The 21,520-nt window shown below is 42.6% G+C and overlaps 1 protein-coding gene across 5 annotated transcripts in view; it reads right to left on the bottom strand.

The window, feature by feature from the left end:
- Positions 1–1,172: 1,172 nt before the first annotated feature.
- The window catches only part of METTL25B (methyltransferase like 25B), a 237,649-nt gene continuing 217,301 nt past the window's right edge, over positions 1,173–21,520 (bottom strand). For 4 of the 5 annotated variants that reach the window (XM_069217835.1, XM_069217834.1, XM_069217832.1 and 1 more), the window contains exons 9-10: positions 16,316–16,500; positions 1,174–1,989 (exon numbers count right to left, since the gene is read on the bottom strand). In XM_069217835.1, coding sequence (XP_069073936.1) covers positions 1,895–1,989; positions 16,316–16,500 — 280 coding nt within the window. In that variant the 3' untranslated portion in view covers positions 1,174–1,894. Of the gene's footprint in view, positions 1,990–16,315; positions 16,501–21,520 lie in introns of all 5 variants that reach the window. The other variant, XM_069217836.1, reaches the window with a different exon arrangement.

Below are 21,520 nucleotides of genomic sequence, written 5' to 3' on the forward strand. Positions count from 1 at the left end.
AATGCATTTGCTTCTGCCACTTATATGGATAGCACTGTGTTCATTTAGGGTGAGAAACTACCTTGAAAGGTACCAATAATTAAGTGGGCCGCCAACAACCCCACCTTCCGCTGCACCCACTGCTAATTCTAAATTTGAAAAACTATCACACTGGATGATTTGCGGTATTTGTAAGTGCACTTTGTGAGATACAACATCGCCAATCTTGATTCAGTGAAACAACATTATTTTATTATTTGTAAAGAGTTTCTTCGCTCTTTGAGGTGAACCCCGAGAATGACTCCAAATTGGCAGGGGGGAGACAGACTAAAGATTGTGTCAGTAGAGGGGAAGGTTTTAACAGTTTTTGTAAGTGTCGGTGACTTTAGAGCAGCAGAGATGGTCAAAAAGTGGAATGCGCTTTCGTAAATTGCGTTCTCTGTGCCCCCGACAACAAACACATTTCTTAACAGCCGAAAAAAGACCACTTTTATGACGAAAAGGATTTGTGTTTTGATGTTACTATTAAAGTAAATACGCCAAAGTAGTTTATTACAGAAATGCTCAGCATTATTAAGCAATATTTTTCCATTTCAACAAGCAAATATTATGGTAAAAAAAGATGTTAGAGCTATACATATCAGCCTCAGAGATAAACTGAGATTCTGGAGTTACTGTCTTCAGTGCAAAGGATTTATACAGATCTATAAGCAGCGCAAACTTACAAAATATAACTATATTTTGTAAGCTTGCGCCGCTTTTGCATAAAAAAATGACATAAACGCAGCGCTAACTTTTCATAAATCAGGCCTTAAATGTCTGATGTACCCAGTATTTTTGCGGTCGAAAAACCTCTGATTTGCAAAATACAGACAAGGGGCCAGATGTAGCAAAGGGTTTGCGCCTCGCAAACGGCAAAAATCGCCGTTTGCGAGGCGCAAAAGCCTCTTTGCTATTCAGAAATGCATATTGCAAGTCGGGACCGACTCGCAATAAGCATTTCAGAATTGCAAATAGGAAGGGGTGTTCCCTTCCTATTTGCGATTCGGAGTGGAATGCAATTCCATTTGCGACCGCATCCACTTGAAGTGGATGGTAACCCACTCGCAAATTGGAAGGGGTCCCCATGGGACCCCTTCCACTTTGTGAATGGACCCACAAATATTTTTTCAGGGCAGGGAGTGGTCCAAGGGACCACTCCCTGCCCTGAAAAAATACCGAAACTAAAGGTTTCGTTTTTTTTTTTAAGTGCAGCTCGTTTTCCTTTAAGGAAAACGGGCTACACTTAAAAAAAAGAAACTGCTTTATTTAAAAGCAGTCACGAACATGGAGGTCTGCTGACGACAGCAGGCCTCCATGTTTGCGAGTGCCCATAGTCGCAATGTGGCCGCAATTTGCGACCCACCTCATTAATATTAATGAGGTGGGTCTTTGCGACCCCATACCGACTCGCAGACGGTGTCTGAGACACCGTTCTGCATACCAATTTGCGAGTTGCAAATTGCGAGTCGGAAGGACTCGCAATTTGCAACTCGCAAATTGGATTTTTGCTACATCTGGCCCAAGGTCACTAGAAGTATTCAATTCACAAAGATCACGTTGCGTTTGACTCATCAGTACATCTGTAGCATGTCGAGAGGGTCAAGGACCAACAAATCTGGAAAACCAATGACTGGTTTGCAACACTGCCTTGGTACATGAGACCTCAAATCTTCTCTGGTTTTTCACAGCAGATTAGTTTGTGTTTATATTCACACGGTATGACCTCCCCGGAAGCTTATGTCGGAAATGCTGTAAACCAGGATTTCATAGTCAAAAAAATGTTCATGAAAGTGAGCGTATGAAACATGCCACAGCCTCCATTTTAATTCGCACTTCTATTGTCTCTGGAGTTTCTTTTGATAGGCTATCTAGATTATGCTGTTTCTTCCTTTGGCTTGGCAGCCACGAGTACCAGGTTCCTGGGTGACCGTTTAGGGTCGAAAAGAGGAATCAGCTCACAATGAAACCCTGCAGGAAAACAAATTGTGAGACAGCATTAGCATTCATGGAAAGTTGACTGCTTCCAGCTGAATACTGGTATCTGCATTGTAAAGCTCATTCTATCTGCTACCCAAAGGTTCTCTAGACCCTCACATGAAGTCACGTGCATTCCAAACACCCACTACAAAGCACCTGCAGTTCCATGTACTTGCTGACCAACTTCATGGCTCGTTTTATTGGCTCGTGGATTTTTTTTCTCTCTCTGTTTCCCATGCGCCCCCCATTAGAAGACCTGCCAAGAGATCCTCAACTCAATCTGTGCCGATAAGCTTTTAGAGTTGGTAGGAAGCTTCTGTTACCCTGACTGCTTCAGGCAGGTGTTGCCCCAGTCGACAGCTCTTCTTCAACCTGAACTATTCCCCGCAAGAGTTCTAGCTTTCCAGGTCTCGGACTCCTAGCTTCCGTCAACTCCTGTACCATCTGTATCACGACCCAGCCCTCGGGACTCTCAAGGTCAATAGAGACCCCTGAGCCACTATAGTGTGATCGTGTGCCTGACGTTATCCTATCAGGGTTTAAATATCTCGTTATCTAGTTTGATGTTCATCTTAATTTATTTAAACATTTGAACACTGCAGACCACTCTGTACACCTGTGGGAGGCGCACAGTTAGACGGTATAGTGACTTATGGGTAAATCGAGAGGACCTCAATGTCAGTAGATCTACTATCAAAAGAGTATAAGGGTGCAGGCAGCTTCTTGCATACTTTCCGAAAGTTCCAGACATTTGATACCATGGTCTGTCATGGAAGTAATGCTATCAACTACCCATCACGAGTGACATAAAAAATAATGATGAAGCAGTATAAATTAAACAGCCATGCCAGTGCCCAGACATCTACATAACAAAAAGCATTAAAATCAGACCTCATATTCTTTCCACTAGATATTGGCAAAGAGACACAAACATTCACAAAATCTTACGCTTTGTAATCACAAACGGCTACAAGCAGAGCGGTAATGAGAGCTTAAAGCCGCTCTGGGAAATTATTTAGTACTAGTGCATTATTGCATCCAGCAAGCGAGCATGACAAACTGGTCTAGCACTCCAAGACTGTTTGAGGCACAAGTTTACAAATGCACTAATAAAAACAATTAAGAGTGATATGTTCCAGCACTTTCCCTGAGAGCATAGCTGAGCCCCACCTCATCAGTGGTTTTCTGTGCAAAAATGGGTGTCCAATGCAGAAAACAATTTGCCTCGTCCATTAGATAGATAACGTTACACAAAATCTCACCAATCTGTTAACTTCTGGCCATTTGTTAGATAATATAAAATGACTTACTCTAGTCAACTAAACCGCCCCTCTTAAACATACACGAAGGGTCTCAAATCCTTGGTAACAATTTTTTGGGGGGAATACTCTGAAATTATGTGGAGTAGATCTCCAACCCCGACAGATGACTTCCTGACTGTGGAACCACTTCCTAATAGGACATTGCAGAGCCATATAAGGTTCCACCCGCCAAGCCACACTGCATCCTCACGTCAGATTCCACCATTTTATTAAGGCCCTTAGAGGCACAATGACTCCAACAACGATGGATTGAAGACAGAATGCAGTGTACATATGAGAAGACTTAAGTAGGATCACTTCTCAAAATGGAAAAGTGGGTTTGAGGTGAGCAATATGGCATATATGGAATATCCTCCAAAATGATCGTCACTGAAGATAACTAACTTGTCATTCTGAAAGTATACTTTTGGCTTAAAATCCTCTTCCTCCTCAATCAATACCCAAGCAGCACCCAAAACAGATGGATCTGAAGAGAGGACTACAGCAAAATGTCTTGTAGCCTGGAGCTGAAAAAATGCTCACCTCAGTGGATCTGGGACTTAAGGCATTAATGCAGACAGAAGGTGTGGCCTGAGGACATGTCATAGCACAGCAAATGCCTGGAATTGGAATGTCCGTAGCCAACACCTATGAAGCAACCTTCACCCCGATTCCAGGAGGCTCGTTATTGGTGTGGGTCTACACGATGCAGCCTCTCCACCTCCTTGGCAGGATGCAGAGGAGGGATGAATGTCAATAGAATAATGAATTTGGCTAACATGGATAGATAGGTAAACCATATTAGACAGGAAGAAAGTTAGCATCCAAAACACTAATTTGTCTGCATATAAAGTGAATGGAGGATGGGTCAAAAAGGCATGCTGCTTCCTCACTCATGAAACAGGCGTGGCAGCAACAAGGAAGACCATCTTGAAAGTAAGATGACACAGAGAGCAGTTGTGTGTGGACTCAAATGGAACCCCCATCAAAAAGGTGAGAAATGATTGCGTCTTATAATGTGCTCGGCTACCCTCGAAATTCAAGTCCCATTGTGAAATAAGGAAGAGGAAGGTTGCGTCAGTCTCTTCAATAACTGCATCACAATAAATTACTTAAACAAGCTGACCCGGTAATCAAAGAAAATGGGATCATGCCGAGAGGAAATGAATTTCTTCTGCCGAAAGCAAAATCTTGCTGAGCAGAAGAAAATGCACCGTACAATGTCCAACAAACTCATATTAAGCAGATCAGCGTTTTAGTAGACCATATCATAAAGTGTGATCAGCAACAAGAATAGAGGTCATTTAGACCTCTGAATACGAAAAGTTAAATCCCTTGGTTAGAGCATCTGGAGATCAAGATGTGGTGAGCAGGGGAGGGAGTGTTGGGGGAACCACGCACTCAGGGATCCTCTTCTTTGAAAATGAGACAGAAATGAGAGTGACTCCAATGGAAGAAGGACCCTCCACCAAAACATGCAGGAATTTGTTATAGATCAGACTGGCATCCTTTCAGTCTTTTCTTACCACTGCCCTTTTATTTATCATTTCAATGTGATTCGGAGATTTGTGGGTTGGGTCACAGTTCCAATGTGAGGTAACTACCTGGTGTGAGAGAGAGGGGGGATCGTATAGAAGGATGGCGCGGCTGCACCAACATCAACTGTTTATCCTGGGTCTGGTATTATGTGATTGAAGACTTAAGGGGTACCTCCACTCTGCAGCAGATGTGAGATTCCAAATCACCATATAGTCCAAATGTCAATTCCAACCAAACTGCAGGTAGAGTACAGACGAGTCCATGAGGTCATATGGTCCTGCACCAATCACCGGAGCAGGTTCCAGAACACTTCCATAGAAATCAGTGTTCTGTCCGAAAGAATTCCCCAGCACTGAAAAAAACTGAAAGCACTCCTGAAGAGCCTGCATGTACCACTGCACAAATGGGCCAAGCAGAACACAGAAGGCCACAACGACCATAAAAGAAAGGATTATTAGAGAAGGAAGATTAACTGATATCAGGAACATCAGGATCACACGCCCAAGTCCCAGAATCTGCGCAGTGGGAGAATGCTCTCAAAGTGTCTGTGTCTAAACCTGCCCCAAGAAAAAGCAATTACTTAGTGGGCTGGAGGTGGACACCCCAGGCAGAAAACAAAGATACACTCAGGAGATGAGCCGGCACCAGCTGCAGTAATCCCTCCAGCAGCAATCAGTTGTCAAGGTATCAAAATAAGGCCCATATTTATACTTTTTTTGCGCCGCATTTTGCGTCAAAAAATGATGCAAATGCGGCGCAAAAAAAGTATAAATATGGGCCTAAGTGTCCCTCCTTCCAACTGCCAACATGATCTCCATAATGACCCATGCGGTTGACATAAGGTCAACAGGATTCAGCACAACCAGGTAGTTATTGATAACCATCAGAAAATGCACACATTTCCTTTTTGAATGCAGGATCACTAAATGATGATACATGCGGATCAGGTGACATCATCCACTTCTCTGACTCTACAGCCAGCAATACTTGAGCAAGAGAGAGTATCTTGCATTTCTCCTGGCAGAGAAAAGATTTCAAGACGCGAAGGTTAAAAACAGGTTGATTCTGCTGCCCTTCCGAACAAAAAGTAGCAACGCTGGACTTTTTTTGTTCAGGAACCAACTTTACGACTCCCTTACTCCGGAGGGACAGCACCTTGTTGAAGAGGCTGCGTGCGCTATCTGCTCACATGGCACAATAGACGGATGATGTGTGGAGGAGCTGTCTAAAACAGGAGGGTGTGATCAGCCTCCACAATCTGAGTGACCCAATTGTCTGAAATAAGACCTAGCAAGTCGCCCCACCTAATAATCATGATTGCTCGAGGACAAACTAAAGTGTTTTTGAGGCAAGGGAGGAGGAGCCTTTGTGGCCATGGCACATGTCTCTGGAGCCATCTGACCATTTAAGTCATGAAAAAACTACTGCTGCCGTTGAACAGGTTGCGAGGGCTCTACACCAAGATCTGTAACAACATATCTTTATCCATCAAGGCTGCCCAAACGCTGTTCCAATTTAGATAGAGTTGAAGACACACCTCTTTAAGCTACTTTCCTTTCACTCATTGACTGCATGCTTGCCTTTGACTCTTTACACCACTTTGCTGCATACTGATGGCTGCCTCTGCTGAAAAGGCGGGACTTTGAAAAACTACAGCACTTTAGGTACTGCTGATGAAAGTGGCACGTCATGGAAGACAGTGCCAGATAGTGTGTATTAGCCCAGGTTTGCCTAAAGAGCTCCAGCATCAAGTCAGTCTTGTCTCTGAAAAGAACGGACCCCATGCACTGCATGTCTCTTGGCTTTTCTTCAACATCACCAGAGAAATCAATTGAACACATCCAGGAGTATCCTCAAATAGTGACTGAATTGCTCAAACTTCTGGCAAAGGTGTTGGGCATGTCTAGTTCGGACCAGCTGCACAAAGGAATCCTGCGAAGGATGCAGGAAATGACTTATCAGTAATGTATCCATCTTCTAAAGTGGGTGGCATCAGCACTCCAGGTAGCATATGACGTTGGAGGTACTAAGGACAGACTTTCCTAAGAGGTCACCTTTCTCCCCCAAAGTCTATGTGATTGGACCCTCATCTGTAGGGTGGAATGGAATGGATTGGGGTTCTGCTTTGACAACGAAGGCTGCATCTCCAGTTTCTCATATGAACAGTGAGCAGAGATGAACCGTGGATCTCTTGATGTTAGCCTATAATGCCCAGCCACTCTGTGATTCCCTGCAGGAACATAAAAAGCCTTGCATCAAGAAGATAAAGGAGGCTGCAGAATCTCAGTCAACAAGTTAGTCTAGTACTGTTAACAGAATGACGCTGTCAGGTCACTTTGACAGATCAGTGGACAACTAATGTACAAAAAAAACAATCTCTTCAGTGAGAAGATTGGAGGGGTAGTCCAAGTGAGCTCCTAAGAGGTGACCAGCCGACTAGCATTTATCATCTGTATAGTTTTGATGAAAAAGATTCTTTACCTCACTATACTCATCTTCTGTGTGAGGCACAATAGTGGGCACCTGTACTAGATCAGTTTTTGAGCCACAGGTTGCATCAAATTAGTTGAACGATTGAAAAATGTGGCAGAGGCTCGCTCAAGGGGTCATTCGTAAAAGAGGTTATCACTTTTCCAGTGCATGAGTCAAGATAGTCTGAATTTTAGTGCAAGGAGGTGTTGAGCACAGAACTGGCAACAAATACGGTAGAGGAATAATAGAGGTCTCCCGCGACACCAAAGCAACACTGGTGCAGCTCCATAAGTGATTGTAGGATCCAAAGTCTCATTTGGAACAGAAGGAATGGGAGCTGAAGATCTCAGCATGCAGAAACAAGCCTGCTGTGGATCAATTCTGGAAACTCCTGCTGCATCGTCCCCTACAAAGGCAGTTGCTATTAAGACAATGTTAGGGCTGGAGTAAGGGAACAGCACCATCTACCTTCGGATAGGTCTCTGAAATGGGAGTGACACCTGGGAGAAGAGGACTTCCATTTGTGATGTTTTTGTGTTCTTTGTGGTAGGACTTCTTTTTTGAATGTTCCCTTTTAGATCAGTTACCTGTGGAGGTGTTAGAGCAAACCCATTTTTATGCAGGCCTGAGCCACTAAGAAGTTATTCTCCTTTTTTTGGTCATAATCCTAGCGTACAATAAGCAGCATTTATCACAGGAGCTGGAGTTGTGTTTGAGGTCTAGGCACCAGAGAAAGATATGAGGATCCTAGATCGACATATGTTCAGTGCAGTACAATAGAGTTTGAAGCATGACAATTCACAGGGTGACATGACTCAAGCTGTATACTGTCAAGTTTGTAAAATTAAAGCATTCGATAAATAAAACTGAAGAGAGGGTTTCTAGATGTGCTTCCTAGTGTGGGACGTCACCCTGCAGGTAGGCATCTTCTTTGGTTCTATGATGAGTATTCCCGAGGTGAGTAATTGATAGAAGTATCCACCAAAAGAGGAACTGTAATATCCTATAGACACCACAGGCCATAATCAGACATAACCTAGAGCCACAAAGCTTTGGTAGAGGGGTGTTCTTGAAATTTATGAAGCATTCTTAAGTATAGGCATGTATCTGGAGAAGGTATAATATGATTCTGCTTCAGTTGCAGAATGGTGTTATTGAACGGCACGCTCGAAGAGGTAGTCAAAGTGGATTTGTTCATGTTCACTGAGATTCCTAAGTGAAAAAGCTTATTGCCAGGCTGAAAACTCTAAGACCTCTTACAAAGACTTTACTGTGACAAGGTAATCATCCAGGTAATCATCCATTTGATCCCTGTCAGGTGCAGAAAGCCTATTACCACTGTCGGGCCAGTGGCAAACACATTGTGAGCAGAGCTCAGGCCAAAGGAGAGTATTCAATGCTGATCTACAGAACCGCCATCCCTGATATTGTGATGCCTTGATCAGGGCATGGAGATTGTTGACAATGAGGATCACTGGTCAGGGCCATTTCCATCAGATTAAGTGTAAATATGGGTTGTGCATTGTTCACCGTACTGCAAGACTACTTTGAAAGAAAAGTTTCTGAAGTCCTTTATAATCACCTTTACTGCAAAGAAGCAGGCACTGAACCTTTAACAGGTCTACATCTCCAGACTCCAGGACCTTCTGGTGGAGACTGCAAGAGCTTGGTAGGGGAAGCATGGGATCAGAAGGAAGCAGAATGCAATTTGCGTATACCGACTTTCCCAGGGTCATGAGTATTTTGACTACATAGTAAGGCACAAGTGCCTTTCAAATAAGGGAATGGTTGCTCCTTGAATATTTTAATTTAGAATCAAGATCTGGGGCATTGCCAGAGTCATAGGTTATACTCTTGGGTGTGGATTTACCAAAAAGTAATGCATGGCAACTTGCTGCCCAAAAAAGAGAGCAGAAATGTGCCATGTATACTAAGATATGACGTATTTCTGCTCTCCACCAGTGCTGACATATTAAGTGCTGCCTAGCGCCAACAAAGGCACATTTGCACCATGGAGCAAGGGTGCCTATGGTAAGGGTAGGATTGCTTTTGTGCAGTAAGGTACCGTGATAAAAACCCTGCTCTATTTGTGCTGTACAGCCTTGTGTCCATGACAGAAATTTATCAAACAAAGGTCAATGGGAGTCCACTGTGGTGCTGGTTTGCTAGGTTTCTCTAGCTGTCAGCTGAGCTAGGGCCCTTAATCCACAGCTAACCACATTGCAAAAAAGAGTCCATTTTCAGTAGAAGCATTTGATTTGTCTTTGTTGTGTCTTAGGCCCTTTCCTGTCACGAGTACTAGGCGTAACCACACAGGTGAGGTATCATTTATAATAAAAGTGACTTGGGGGGAATGCTGGGTAGTAGGACATCTGTGTCTCCCCACAAATTCCTTAGGTTTTCCTCACAGAAATGTGAGGAAAATGTGTGTTTTTAGTGAAAATATGAGGTTTTCAAGGACTTTTTGGGTAATAAAACCTGGAGAGAGCCACTCAAGTCACCCAACCCTGGATTCCCCTGGAATGTAGTTTTCAGAAATGTGCAGGTTTCCTAGATTTCCCTAGGTGCCAGCTGAGCTAGGGCCCAAAATCCACAGCTACCCACAATACAAAAAAGGTTGGTTTCAGCTGAAAAATATGGCGTGTCCATGTTGTGTTTGGGGCCCGTTGCTGTCACAGACACTAGATATACCCACATAAGTGAGGTACCATTTTTAACTAGAGATACGTAGGAACACAGAATAATAAGAAATCTGTTATTAGTGCCTTCCAAATATAAGCACGTGTGTAAGAAGACATTTTGAAAAATACCCTCTGAATCACATGCTAGTTGGGTTCCCACAAATTCAGATATGTACAAATAACCACTGCTCCCAAACCCCTTATCTGGTGCCCATTTCAGAAATATTTACGGTTCCTTGACACCCACTTTTCAATATATATATATTTTACCATATGAACGTGCAGCTTAATTGTTTACTGTGGGCACCTCAGGTTCTTCGACTACCTATAAACCCTATATATCACCACAAAACGTAAAGGTCTAGAAGATGTAATGGTATATTGCTTTTGTGAATTAACCATCGGGGCAAGATGTTACAAATGAATCGTTCCTGAGATGGCTGTTTTTACTACTTATTTTCACGATTTGTTTTATTTGCACAGTTAGGCCCATATTTATACTTTTTTAGCGCTGCATCTGTGCCGCTTTTTGACGCAAAAAGCGACGCAAACGTACAAAATACAATTGTATTTTGTAAGTTTGCGCCACTTTTGCGTAAACAATTGACGCAAATGCAGTGCTAAAAAAGTATAAATATGGGCCTTAGTGTCTCTGGGAAATCCTTGAAAAAACTACACAAATTTCCTTGAGTCCCCAGGATGCTGGGAAACAAGAGGAAGCAAATATGAGGTGGATACCTAGGCCCAGATTCTGAAATGAGTCACAGAACACAGCGCAGCAGCTAAAAATGCTGTGCTGCATTGCGTGACAGGGAGAGCATAGGAGAGCGCCCTGTTCACTGAGAAATGGTTCTCTCCTCCCCTCTCCCTAACGTTGGAACTGATTTCAGCTGCTGTGCGCCAGGCAGACACCAGAGTGCCATAGTGCTGGGGTGTGTGCCTGAGTCTACAAGACAAGAGAGTGAAAAAAAAATCTGTCCTACTTTGTATGTGTGCTCCACAGTGCAGCACACATGCTAAGTCGGAAAAGCAAGGAGAAACTAAACCATTTCTCCTTTTAACGCCTGCTTTTTAGCTGCATTACTTTTTGGCCCAAAACCCTGTCTACTAATGTTGGTAGATAGGGTTTATTGTCAAAAAGCATGGATGGTTGCATGGGCTCGCCCATCTACCACCCATGTAACGCTCCATTGATGCAAAGGAGCGTTTCATGCTGCTTTGTATTACTTTCCCATACAAACCAATGCAAATATCAATTTGCGTTGGCTAATTAATCCCCAAAAAGGTTTAATGCTGGTTTAGCTCTAAAAAAGTAACAGTAACCTGACATTAAACCTTTGTGAATCTGGGCCCTAATGTAGAAAATACCTTACGGAGGCCTAAGCATAAATTACCCCACAAAGACAAAAAAGGGCTCAGCACAGGGGTGAAAAAGCGTCAGCAGTCAAGGGGTTAACTGGCTGTGCACATGCACCACAGTGGAATGAACCCCTTTACTGAAAGACTTGTGCATTTATTTTCACAGAGACCTGGACAGCGGAATGAAAACTGTTCCTAACTAGCGTGCAGGACAGTCCATTCTATTAAGAACACAGAGGTGAGGATTATTGTATTGTACTGTATTGTAATAGTATTTATATAGCGCTTACTACCCCTGATGAGGCATCGAAAAGCGCTTTCCGGCGATGCTTCAACTTCCTTTGCTTTTATTACACCCTCCATTTTTATTATTTTCAATACCAGTAAAGTGAAAAACTACTAGTCCCAAGAAGCACTGGGAATGGTTTAACAACAATAGCTAATTGTGTAATGCCAATCACATTTGCTGTCCAGTCAAAAGTTTCCAGGTTCTATGTAGTCCATTGTTTATCTTTTGCCCTCCTCTTTCATCGCTCAAGGCAAGCCTCAGTGTTTTCCTCACAAATCCTGTTCGGTAATGAACGAAGAGAGGTATCAATACAGATCTATCGACTTTATAAATAATCTGTATCATAAAACTTTTTTTAGAACCCCACACCCCCAACACGAAGTATTATAAGAATCGCATCACCTCATATCCAATACAGTAACAGAAAATCAATACTTACTAGTGATAGGGTGGGTCCCTTAGAGAAGATAAGTCGCTGGGTGGGATAATCCTTGCCTCCATGTCCTTAATAGAATTTAATATTTCATACACAATAGTTAGGAACAATTTTCCTTCTATGTCAGGACTGGAGACAAGGACTATGGTGGTTCAAAGCTTACTCACCACCGAATGAGCCATACCCAGTACCCGCTTGAAGTAAAACGTCTTGAAGGTAGAATCTGAGGACCAATCTGCAGCATTCATGATGTCCTCTAAGTGCTCTCCAAGGGTAAAAATGCCTTGGAAGTCATAGCCCCTTTAGCAGAGTGAGCTCCAAAATCTGTCAGATCAATTCTAGCTTCCTGCATCACCCAGTGTATCCACAGGCAATGGTGGACAAAAACACCACTTTGTGGTTTAAGCAGTGCAATAAGGAATTGCCTCTCTCCAGGAGCTCTAAACTCTTTGGAAATGTCCTCAAATGCCTTAAGACATTGTATCACACATAATTTAGGGGAGTTCTGGAAGGCCTGGATATGAAATGGTCCTGGTGTTGGACTTTGTCTGCCTACTAATGGTAAATGACACTCCAGAAGGGAAAAATATTCTGCCCGTTATATGCAGGATCCAACGTGAGAAACCCGCCTGCAGGATACCAGTCATAACAGCAATGCCAATTTCACTGAAAGCTCCTTACATGACAGGAACCTGTTAGGCTGCCAAGACAAAAATAGATTCAACACTTCATTGACGTCCCAAACCACTGAACAGTGCGGTGTCAGTGGAAGAGACTTACAAATTCCAATAAGAATCTGACACACAAAAGGATATTCTCCCACTGGAGATCCCTCCACCAGGACGTGGCCAGGCAAGATGGCACAACGTAAAGTGTTGATGGAACGATAGGCCAAACCTTTGGTCACCAGACTAACCAGGATATTGAGGAACTGAACTACTTCTGCGACCACGGGATCCACACTCTGTCGCAGACACCAATGTGTCCATCAAGTCCAGGGCAACTTGTAGTGCTTGATAGTACTACTGGCCAACGCTCTGGATAAGAGATCCTCAGCCAGTCTTGAAAGGCCCGGGATCAGCCAACGCTCCCTGTAATCCACCACGCCATCAGGTCTAAGGAGCTTACAAACACCAACCTGTATGGGAGTTGATCCGGAGTCAGAAGAAGATGTGAAAACAGGGTAGTCAAATTGGAGAATCCCAGGAAAGTTCAAGAAGAACCGGAAACCATAATTGAGAAATCCAAATCATGGTGATCAGCACCACTCCTGCATGCTGTCACCTGATCTGGGCTGAGGCTTGAGTGGTCACTGCAAACGGGGGAATGGTGAAACCTTTCTCTGGAGCCCAAGTCAAAAGGCATCCATCGCCACCACCTGCAGACCTGGTAGCCAGCTGAAGAACCTGGGTAGGTGGTTGTTCAGCTGATACGCAAAGAGGTCAACCGAAAATGGACCCCACCAGTTCTGGAGATCCTCGATGACCTCCGAGTGGAGCTTCTACAGTCTGGAGTCCCATAAGTATCGGGAGTGCCAATCCGACACCCGATTTACATGGCCGGGGAGATACTCCTCTGTCACTGAGATCTGACGTTCTAGGGAGTACTGCCAAAAAGTGGTTGCCATGTCGGAGCTGTCCTTGGATCGGGTGTCCCCCAGATGACTGATGTATCGGACTGCCGAGATATTGCCCATTTTGAGAAGAACACATTATTGAATCCTGTCCCTCATCCAAACTTAGACTGCAAAGGAGCTACCAAGGAGCTCCAATCAACTGATGTGCAAGGTCTGTTCTTGAGGAGACCAAGAAACCCCTATTGAAAAATCGCCACATCGTGCCCCCCAGCCTGATCTGCTGGTGTCAGACTCTATGACGAAATCCGGGGCTGACCCAAAAATCTCTTGCCCGTTCCATACCTCCATGTGAGAAAGCCACCAAGAGATTTCTTCTGTGAGGAGTAACATCTGGGAGTATGTGAGCCCCTTCTGCAGATGGGAGGCTTTGAGCCACGGTAGGTTCCGGTAGTGGAGAGGGCTCAGGAAGAGGGCTTTGATTGAAGACGAAAGGAACCCCACAAGTCAGGCGATCTGTCGCAATGAAGTGTGTGATTTTGCCAGGGCTTTCCTTAGCTTGTGTCTGATTTTCGTGGTCTTCTGAGACGAGAGACTCAGAGAGGATGTGTTTGAGTCAATCATGAACCCCAAGAAGGTCACCTTCTGGGAAGGAACCAGGAGGGACTTTGACTTGTTGACCAGAGACCCCAAGCTTTCCAGAAGGTCGACTGCAGTTTGCAGTTGGAGCGACAGCTGACAAGGGCACTGAACCATGGGGAGCATGTCCTCTAGGTATATAATGAGGTGCATCCCCTGTGCCCGAAGGTGCTCCACCACTGGCTTGAGGTCCTTGGTATAGCACCAAGGGGCAGAGGACAAACGAAATGGAAGACTGGAAAACTCGAACGCCTGCTGGCACCAAGTAAGCTGGAGGAACCATTGGTAAGAAGGGAAGATCGGGATTGATAGATAGGCGTTCTAGAGGTTCTATCGGACCATCCAATCGGCTGGCTGCAGCACATCCCGCAGGACGTGGATGCCTTCCATTTTGAAATGGTGGTACACCACCTATTTGTTGAACTCGTGAATTGATAAGAAGGCACCTGCTCCCATTGGTGCTGTCTACTAGAAAAAGGTTCCTGACAGACCTGTGGTGGTGGATGGTCGTTGGCCGAATAGCACCTCCAAGAGTGAGTGGACCGCTGAGTCTATAAGCGCGGCCTCCTGAGAAGAAAATTGTATCAGTCGAGGATCGGTAGCCTAAAATGGGTACTTAAATTGTTTCTGGAAACCCTGCACAATTTGCAGGTCCCACACATCTGCTGTGATAGTCCTCCACGTAATCAACTATATCCGGTTGAAGACATCTATAATAACAATATTTCTGTAAATGTCTGTTTCTACTAATCTGAATTGTATTTAATAAAGAAGTAAAATCTATTTAATACATCACATGAAGACTTGGATGACTACTCTAATTCAATACCAGCACAGCAACATATATTGTATTGTTTGAAACTATATGTGAGGAGGGGGCAATTAGTGTGATTGGACTTATAATTTATATTCACAATGCTTTGCCTTCAAAACGATTTTAAGGCTCTCAAGTGAACAGCTACTCAGTGCGTGACTCCAGCTATGACTGAGGAGAAATTGACAAAGTTGCGCGTCGCAAGCCGACCGCCACACTCAATTGCATGGCACCTAGTGGGCAGCGGACCGCACTGTGGAGCTGCACCAAGCAGGTGGCAATGGAGAAGTGCAAAACGCTTTACCATGGCCATAATCATACAAAACCGCGCATGTGCTGCGAAACACACTCTGAAACTGCTATATCAGGCAAAACAATGCTCTCAACACAAAGGGTTATAAGAAGGTGATGAATCGTGACTTATCTGGGCTGTGAACAACGCAGAAAGAGGAGGGCAAGAGATAAACAATGGTCTACATAGAATCTGGACACTCCTGATTGGATAGCACATGTGACTGCCATTACATATTTGGCTATTGTTGTTTAAACCATTCCCAGAGCTTCTTGGGACTGTTAGTGTTTTCGCTTTATTGGTATTGGAAGTAATAAAATGGCTGCTGTAATCAAAGGGAAGGAAGATGAAGCATAATCCTTGCTTCCGGTCCCGATTAAGAATTTGGTATGACAGCTCTGTAAGGTCTAAGCAATACAGAAGACAACTCATTATGTAGCTATTCCCTGATTACTGAATAGTTTAGATCAAAATGTGAGTTCAATCTAAAATATAATATTTTCCAGCAACTATAATTAGATATGAAAAAACTGTCATCAATTTTCACATATGTCCTCTAAATGCAAATTGGTTTGTTAAACGTACATAATGAGTCAACCTAATCCATAGCCAGGCATGATGTAAAACAATTCCATATATAAACATGGTTATGTTGGTTTTCTGAAAGAATAACAACAATTAATATGTGACACAAGAAATGCTTCATGAAAGGCGCTGATAAATAACATAAAATCTATATAATATTATGGGGATAGTGATAAAATATAGGAAGGGTGAAAACAATGTAAGAGTAAGTGAATTACTTAGAAAAAGCATTGGCTGAATCCCTCTTACCCTTTCCCTTTGATACAAATAGGTGATTAAAAAGTGAGAATATGTGGCACCTGAAACTTACAAACATACCGGCTGTCAGTTTACTCACCTTGCTCGTGGAGAAATATCATCCTGTCTAATAATATCAGTGTCTCTATCAAGGGAGCCAAGAGCAGAGCCAGGCTGAAGTAGGCCACTACATTTTGGCTCTGATTTAACATGGATTTTATTGAGTGTCCATCCAAAGGTATATCAGTTCTTAGTCCTAGCCGTTCCAGACCAAGGTAAGCATACCTGAAAAAAAAAAATACTGCATCAGTCATACATCCTGTTTCACAAAAATCCAAATGTCATATTATCCTGTACTCATGTTAAAAAAAATCAATTATTAACTAAAACGTGTGAAAAAATATCCAAAAATACATACTCACTTTTACTAACCACCATTAACTAAATTGCTTTTTTGGTCCCTGCACCACAATTTGCCTGTTTATACTATGTGATATTTGTGTATTCAGTGGCTACTATATTTCAACTTACACATTTTCTGAACTTTTATTAACTGAACTGCACAATGCTACACTCCACCATGGCCTCCTTCCTATATATCTACTTCCTACTCCTCGATGGCAGTGGGCTTGATGAACAGTATCGTTAACCACTACTGTTTACTATTATCCTTCACCATCTCATACATCCACCCCTCCCATTTGGCACTATGGTTGATTAAGAAACCCTCATTCCACCCACACCATCTACCCTCCTTGATTTCAAATTCAAACAAGAAGAAGTATAAAAGGACTATGAGGCAGAGCCCTCCCCATCAATCTTTAGGCTACGGAAAGCTAATTCCATGTGTAACGAAACTACATTTATAAACCATCAGTTTGACTCTCCTTTTTCCATTACACTTCACAGCTATCCAGAGACAGGAACCAGTGTTTAAACAGTATACCGTTGAGGGGAATTCTGTCTCATTACTCTTCGTGGAATTTCTGCTGAAAGGTTTTTTAATGTCGAGCATAGCAGTGCGCAAGCGTTGCTTATTCCGATGTGTTCTTATCAATTTGGGCTTTTAACCACACCCACCTCATGCCCATCACTATCGCTCGTTCATGGGCTTGCCCTTCAAAAATCCTGTGTTATCATTGGTAAATGCTTTACGGTTGTCCCTCCTTGGGGTGGTGTGGTTACCGCCTTGGACATCGACCCAGTTACATGGCTAATTGCACTTTTGTTCATACGTTTGACAGCGAGCAAACTTATTTTCTCTTTTGTGTGTCTCTTTCACGCTCATGGCGGCCGTGGCACTTTGAATCGGCTCGCTTAAGTGAAACTGTTTTACTTTTCATTTTCAATTTATGTGGCAAGAGAAGTCCAGTTAGGAGTTTACAACGCAAATAGCGCTAACTCGAACAAATGCAAGACCCACTACATTGCAAAGGATTGTTTTTTTTCTTTCAGGACCCTTTTCTCATTACTTTCCTATAATCAGTTGGTAATCACGTTTAAATTAATGTTAACGTTTACTTGCTTTGTCTCTCTTTCTATCCCTAATTTTCCGGCAATTGACTGCAGAGTTTATTTTATAATTTTTACCTATTGGATTGAGTCAGCAGGCGTTCATAGTTGCCTGCTATGAGTACTGATGTTCCGACAGAAAATCTGCTCTACCTTGCTATGTAATTAAATGTGTTAGGTACCGTTTAGCCAATTAAAAAGGAACAAGTTTGTTAGAAAACTTGTTCTGAAATGTTGCTTTGTTTTTAATTGTGTATTTAATGTGTTGCTTCATCATTGCAAAATGCTGGAAAACAACGGTTTTCCCGGATCTCGAGTTATCAGCAGTTTAGAATTGAAATAACATATGTATCAGTAATACCATTTTACACATGAATAATTTCCTGCTTTCGGTTCTTCACTCTGCCAAAAACACACACAGATCAATTTGAAATAAAAAGGGTAAAAAGCTAATTGGTCCATCCCCTGCACTAGTCTATTTATGATCTAATTATTCAGAGTCAGGCTGGCATAAAACTCCTTATTCATGCACTTATTGCCATGGTAATATGGCTCCAGCACGGCCCTTTAAATGTTTAAAGGGCTTCCGCATCTAGGAGAGGAACTCGAAGCAAGAGCCCTTCACTGCTGTGGACTTGGCAGTACGTATTGTGCTCCATACAGCCTAGCTCTATAATTTATCTGGTCTCACTGACTGATGTTCAACAGATGGAGACTGCAGCATGCAGAGGCAAGAGTATAGCTACAATAAGAAACGGCACTGTCCTTGAGATGGCATTTTATAGAAAACTAAATATGCATTTTTTGACTGATCAAGCTTCATCATTCATACATTTAATGAATTATTATAAATGGATAGCTTCCAACGGCCACCTGGTGAACTTCACAGCGGCCCACACTAACATTTCCCTCCACAGGCTGTTCATTTTGAGACATACTAAAAAGATCATTGGGGATGATGGGATGCATTCTCTTAAGTGTCCACCAGAGGCAGTGTAGTTTAATGCTTACATGTGCAAAGTGAAAGTTAACTTTCTTCAGCAATTGTTACCGTTTACCTATCAGGTAGTGTTTTAACTTGCATGGGCAAAGTGAAAGGCAACTCTCTTCAGCAGTTCTTACTGTTTACCTATCTGGATATGTGGGTTAAGTGGCTATTATATATCCCCGGTACTGTTATTTAGTAAATGCTAAAGGAAAATAGGCATTGCTTTAATCTGCGTGTGGGATTGTGGGTGTTGCATTGTAATTTAATTTATTTAGGAATATATTAGTATTGTGCCAGAAAGGAAAAGGGGATAGGGATTTTCTACATAGGGATGATGGGAATTAAATAGCCATTACATATACCTGGTATTGTTATTTAGTAAATGTTGAAAAAAATTGGTATAACTGTGTTCTGCATAGGAGATTATAGGCGTTACGTTGTCATTGAATATATTTGGGACTGTATTAGGATTGTTCCTGGTAGGAAATGAGAATAGGAGTTTTCTACATCGAGAATGATAGGCGTTAAATAGCTTTTACATATACCTGCCACTGTATTTTCTTGATTACTGTAAGGGAATGGTAATAGCACTAATGATTTCTACATGGTGGATGATCTGTGTTAAATGGCTGTAACCTATACCTGCATTGTAGTGTAGTGACGTGTGTTGAGGAAACAGGCACACATATGTTTTTTAAATGGGGATAATGGGAGTTAAATGGCTGGTACATATACCTAATATTGTTATTTAGTAAATGTTGAAGAAGGTAAATGGGCTTAACTGTGTTCTGCATGGAGGATTATGGGTGTTACACGGCCACTGAATATATCTGGATATGCATTAGGATTGTTCAAGGTAGGCAATAGGGATAGGGATTTTCCCCATCAAGGATGATGGGTGCTTGGAAGCCCGTGATACACCAGGGATTGTTTGGAAGCGGAGTGATCCCTTGGGGAAAGGTCGCTCTCCTAGGGGTCCATATTATTTTTGAATTCCCCCCTCCCCCATGAGGGCAGACATTTTGGGTTTTGGTCTTTTTTGAGTGGATTGGTCCTCAGGATGGGTGATAACACTTGAGTCATCTGAGAATGAGGTTATGTATATGGTGGGCGATTTGCTTCTGGGGTAAGATTTGCTTTCATCTGGTGGTCTTTTTTGCCTTTGTCACGCATCCCTTCAGGGGAATATCAGTATCTTTTGATTGTTATTTTATCATTCTTATTTGTGTTTTAACTTTTTATTCTATTTTATTGCAGAAACAATTGTTTACTCTCTTGTTGTAATGAATCTTGTCTGTAGGTGCAGCTTTGACAGATCTGCAATTTGGAAAGATGGTAAGCAACTCATTGTGTAACCTCTTCATCTAATGTGTATCCTTGACCTGTTTGTATAATTGTTTTTGACTGCTGTAGTAATGTTTGAATCTTTAGCTTTTTGTGTGATTGTCTTTCAAAGTAACATTGATTTGTGCACATTCTATACTGCTTTGTGATATGTCTAATGTGTTTTTTGTTTTTTTCCTTTCCAGTTGGACTCCTTAGGAGCCTGCTGTGTCTGTGCAAAGTAGGTGTAGGTGGTCCTCAGACTTGCTGTTTCTGGCAAGTGAGTGGTGTTGTTTTTGAGAATATAGGTATTTGTGTGCTTTGCATTGAATGACTTTTCCTTTCAGATTATTATATGCCAATAGTTTTACTTTCTGTTTGAAGTTTATTACAAATTTTACACAGTGTTGATTATTGACTTATTTGTTGTGTTACTTTTATTAGCAAGGATTATGGCTAACTGCAGACTGACCGTTCAGCAGGTTGTTGGTTTGCTTTTCCTCTGATCATGTTTTGAGACTGACTCTGCATATGAGGCAGAGGACAAAGCCCAAGATTCTGTCAGTGACTTTTCTGTCCAAAAGGAACCATCTGATGAAGAAGCCACTATCAGGGTGGCGAAAGTGCCTCTTTTAGAGGAGGACACTGATAGGCCGATAGAGCAGTAGGAGGAATCCGGATTGCATCATGGGGCTAAATGGCTTCCCACAGGAAGTGCTCAACTCTGGGTTGTTCCATCCATGGTGCAGCCTGTGTTGACTGACTTTAGTGTTGTCGCAGGGTGTGGGGCCAATAGTGAAAACTTTTTCCATATAAATTTCTTTCAGTTGTTTATGGGCGATTCATTTTTTGATGAGATACTTGACCAGACTAATTTGTACGCTGAACACTATTTGAGGGACAACAGTACCAGACTCAAGCCCCACTCTAGAGCTAGTTGGTGGACTCCCATAAATCTGGATGAGGTGAAGAAGTTCTGGGGGTTAACTTTGTTGATCAGATTGATAAGGAAGCCATCACTGTCTTCACATTGGTCTACTAGTCTCTCAATGACAACTGCTATTTTTCCTCCTTGTGCTCCGGATGCTGCATTTTGTTGCTAATGCTTCAGCATAGCCACAGGATCACCACGATCGAGACTGTCTCTTCAAGATTCGGCCTGTTCTTGATAATTTTGTAGATCGCTTTACAGAGATCTATGTTCTAGGGAACGAAACAGTTGTGGATGAGTCGTAGGTCCTGTCTATGGTGCTGTTCTAGGGCTGTTTGATTTTTAGGCAGTACATTCCTAACAAGAGGGCACATTATGGAATTAAGATGTATATGCTGTCAGATTAGTACTGGATACCTCTATAATTTTAGGGTGTACACTGATAGGGATTCCTCTATTGCCCCCTCGGTTGTCTGTCTAATTTAGGAGTCAGTGAGAAAATTGTGTGGGAACTCTGTAGAGGACTTTTTAACAAGGGTCACCATTTATAT

This window comes from Pleurodeles waltl, chromosome 12 (genome assembly GCF_031143425.1).
Source record: "Pleurodeles waltl isolate 20211129_DDA chromosome 12, aPleWal1.hap1.20221129, whole genome shotgun sequence".
NCBI lineage: Eukaryota > Metazoa > Chordata > Amphibia > Caudata > Salamandridae > Pleurodeles > Pleurodeles waltl.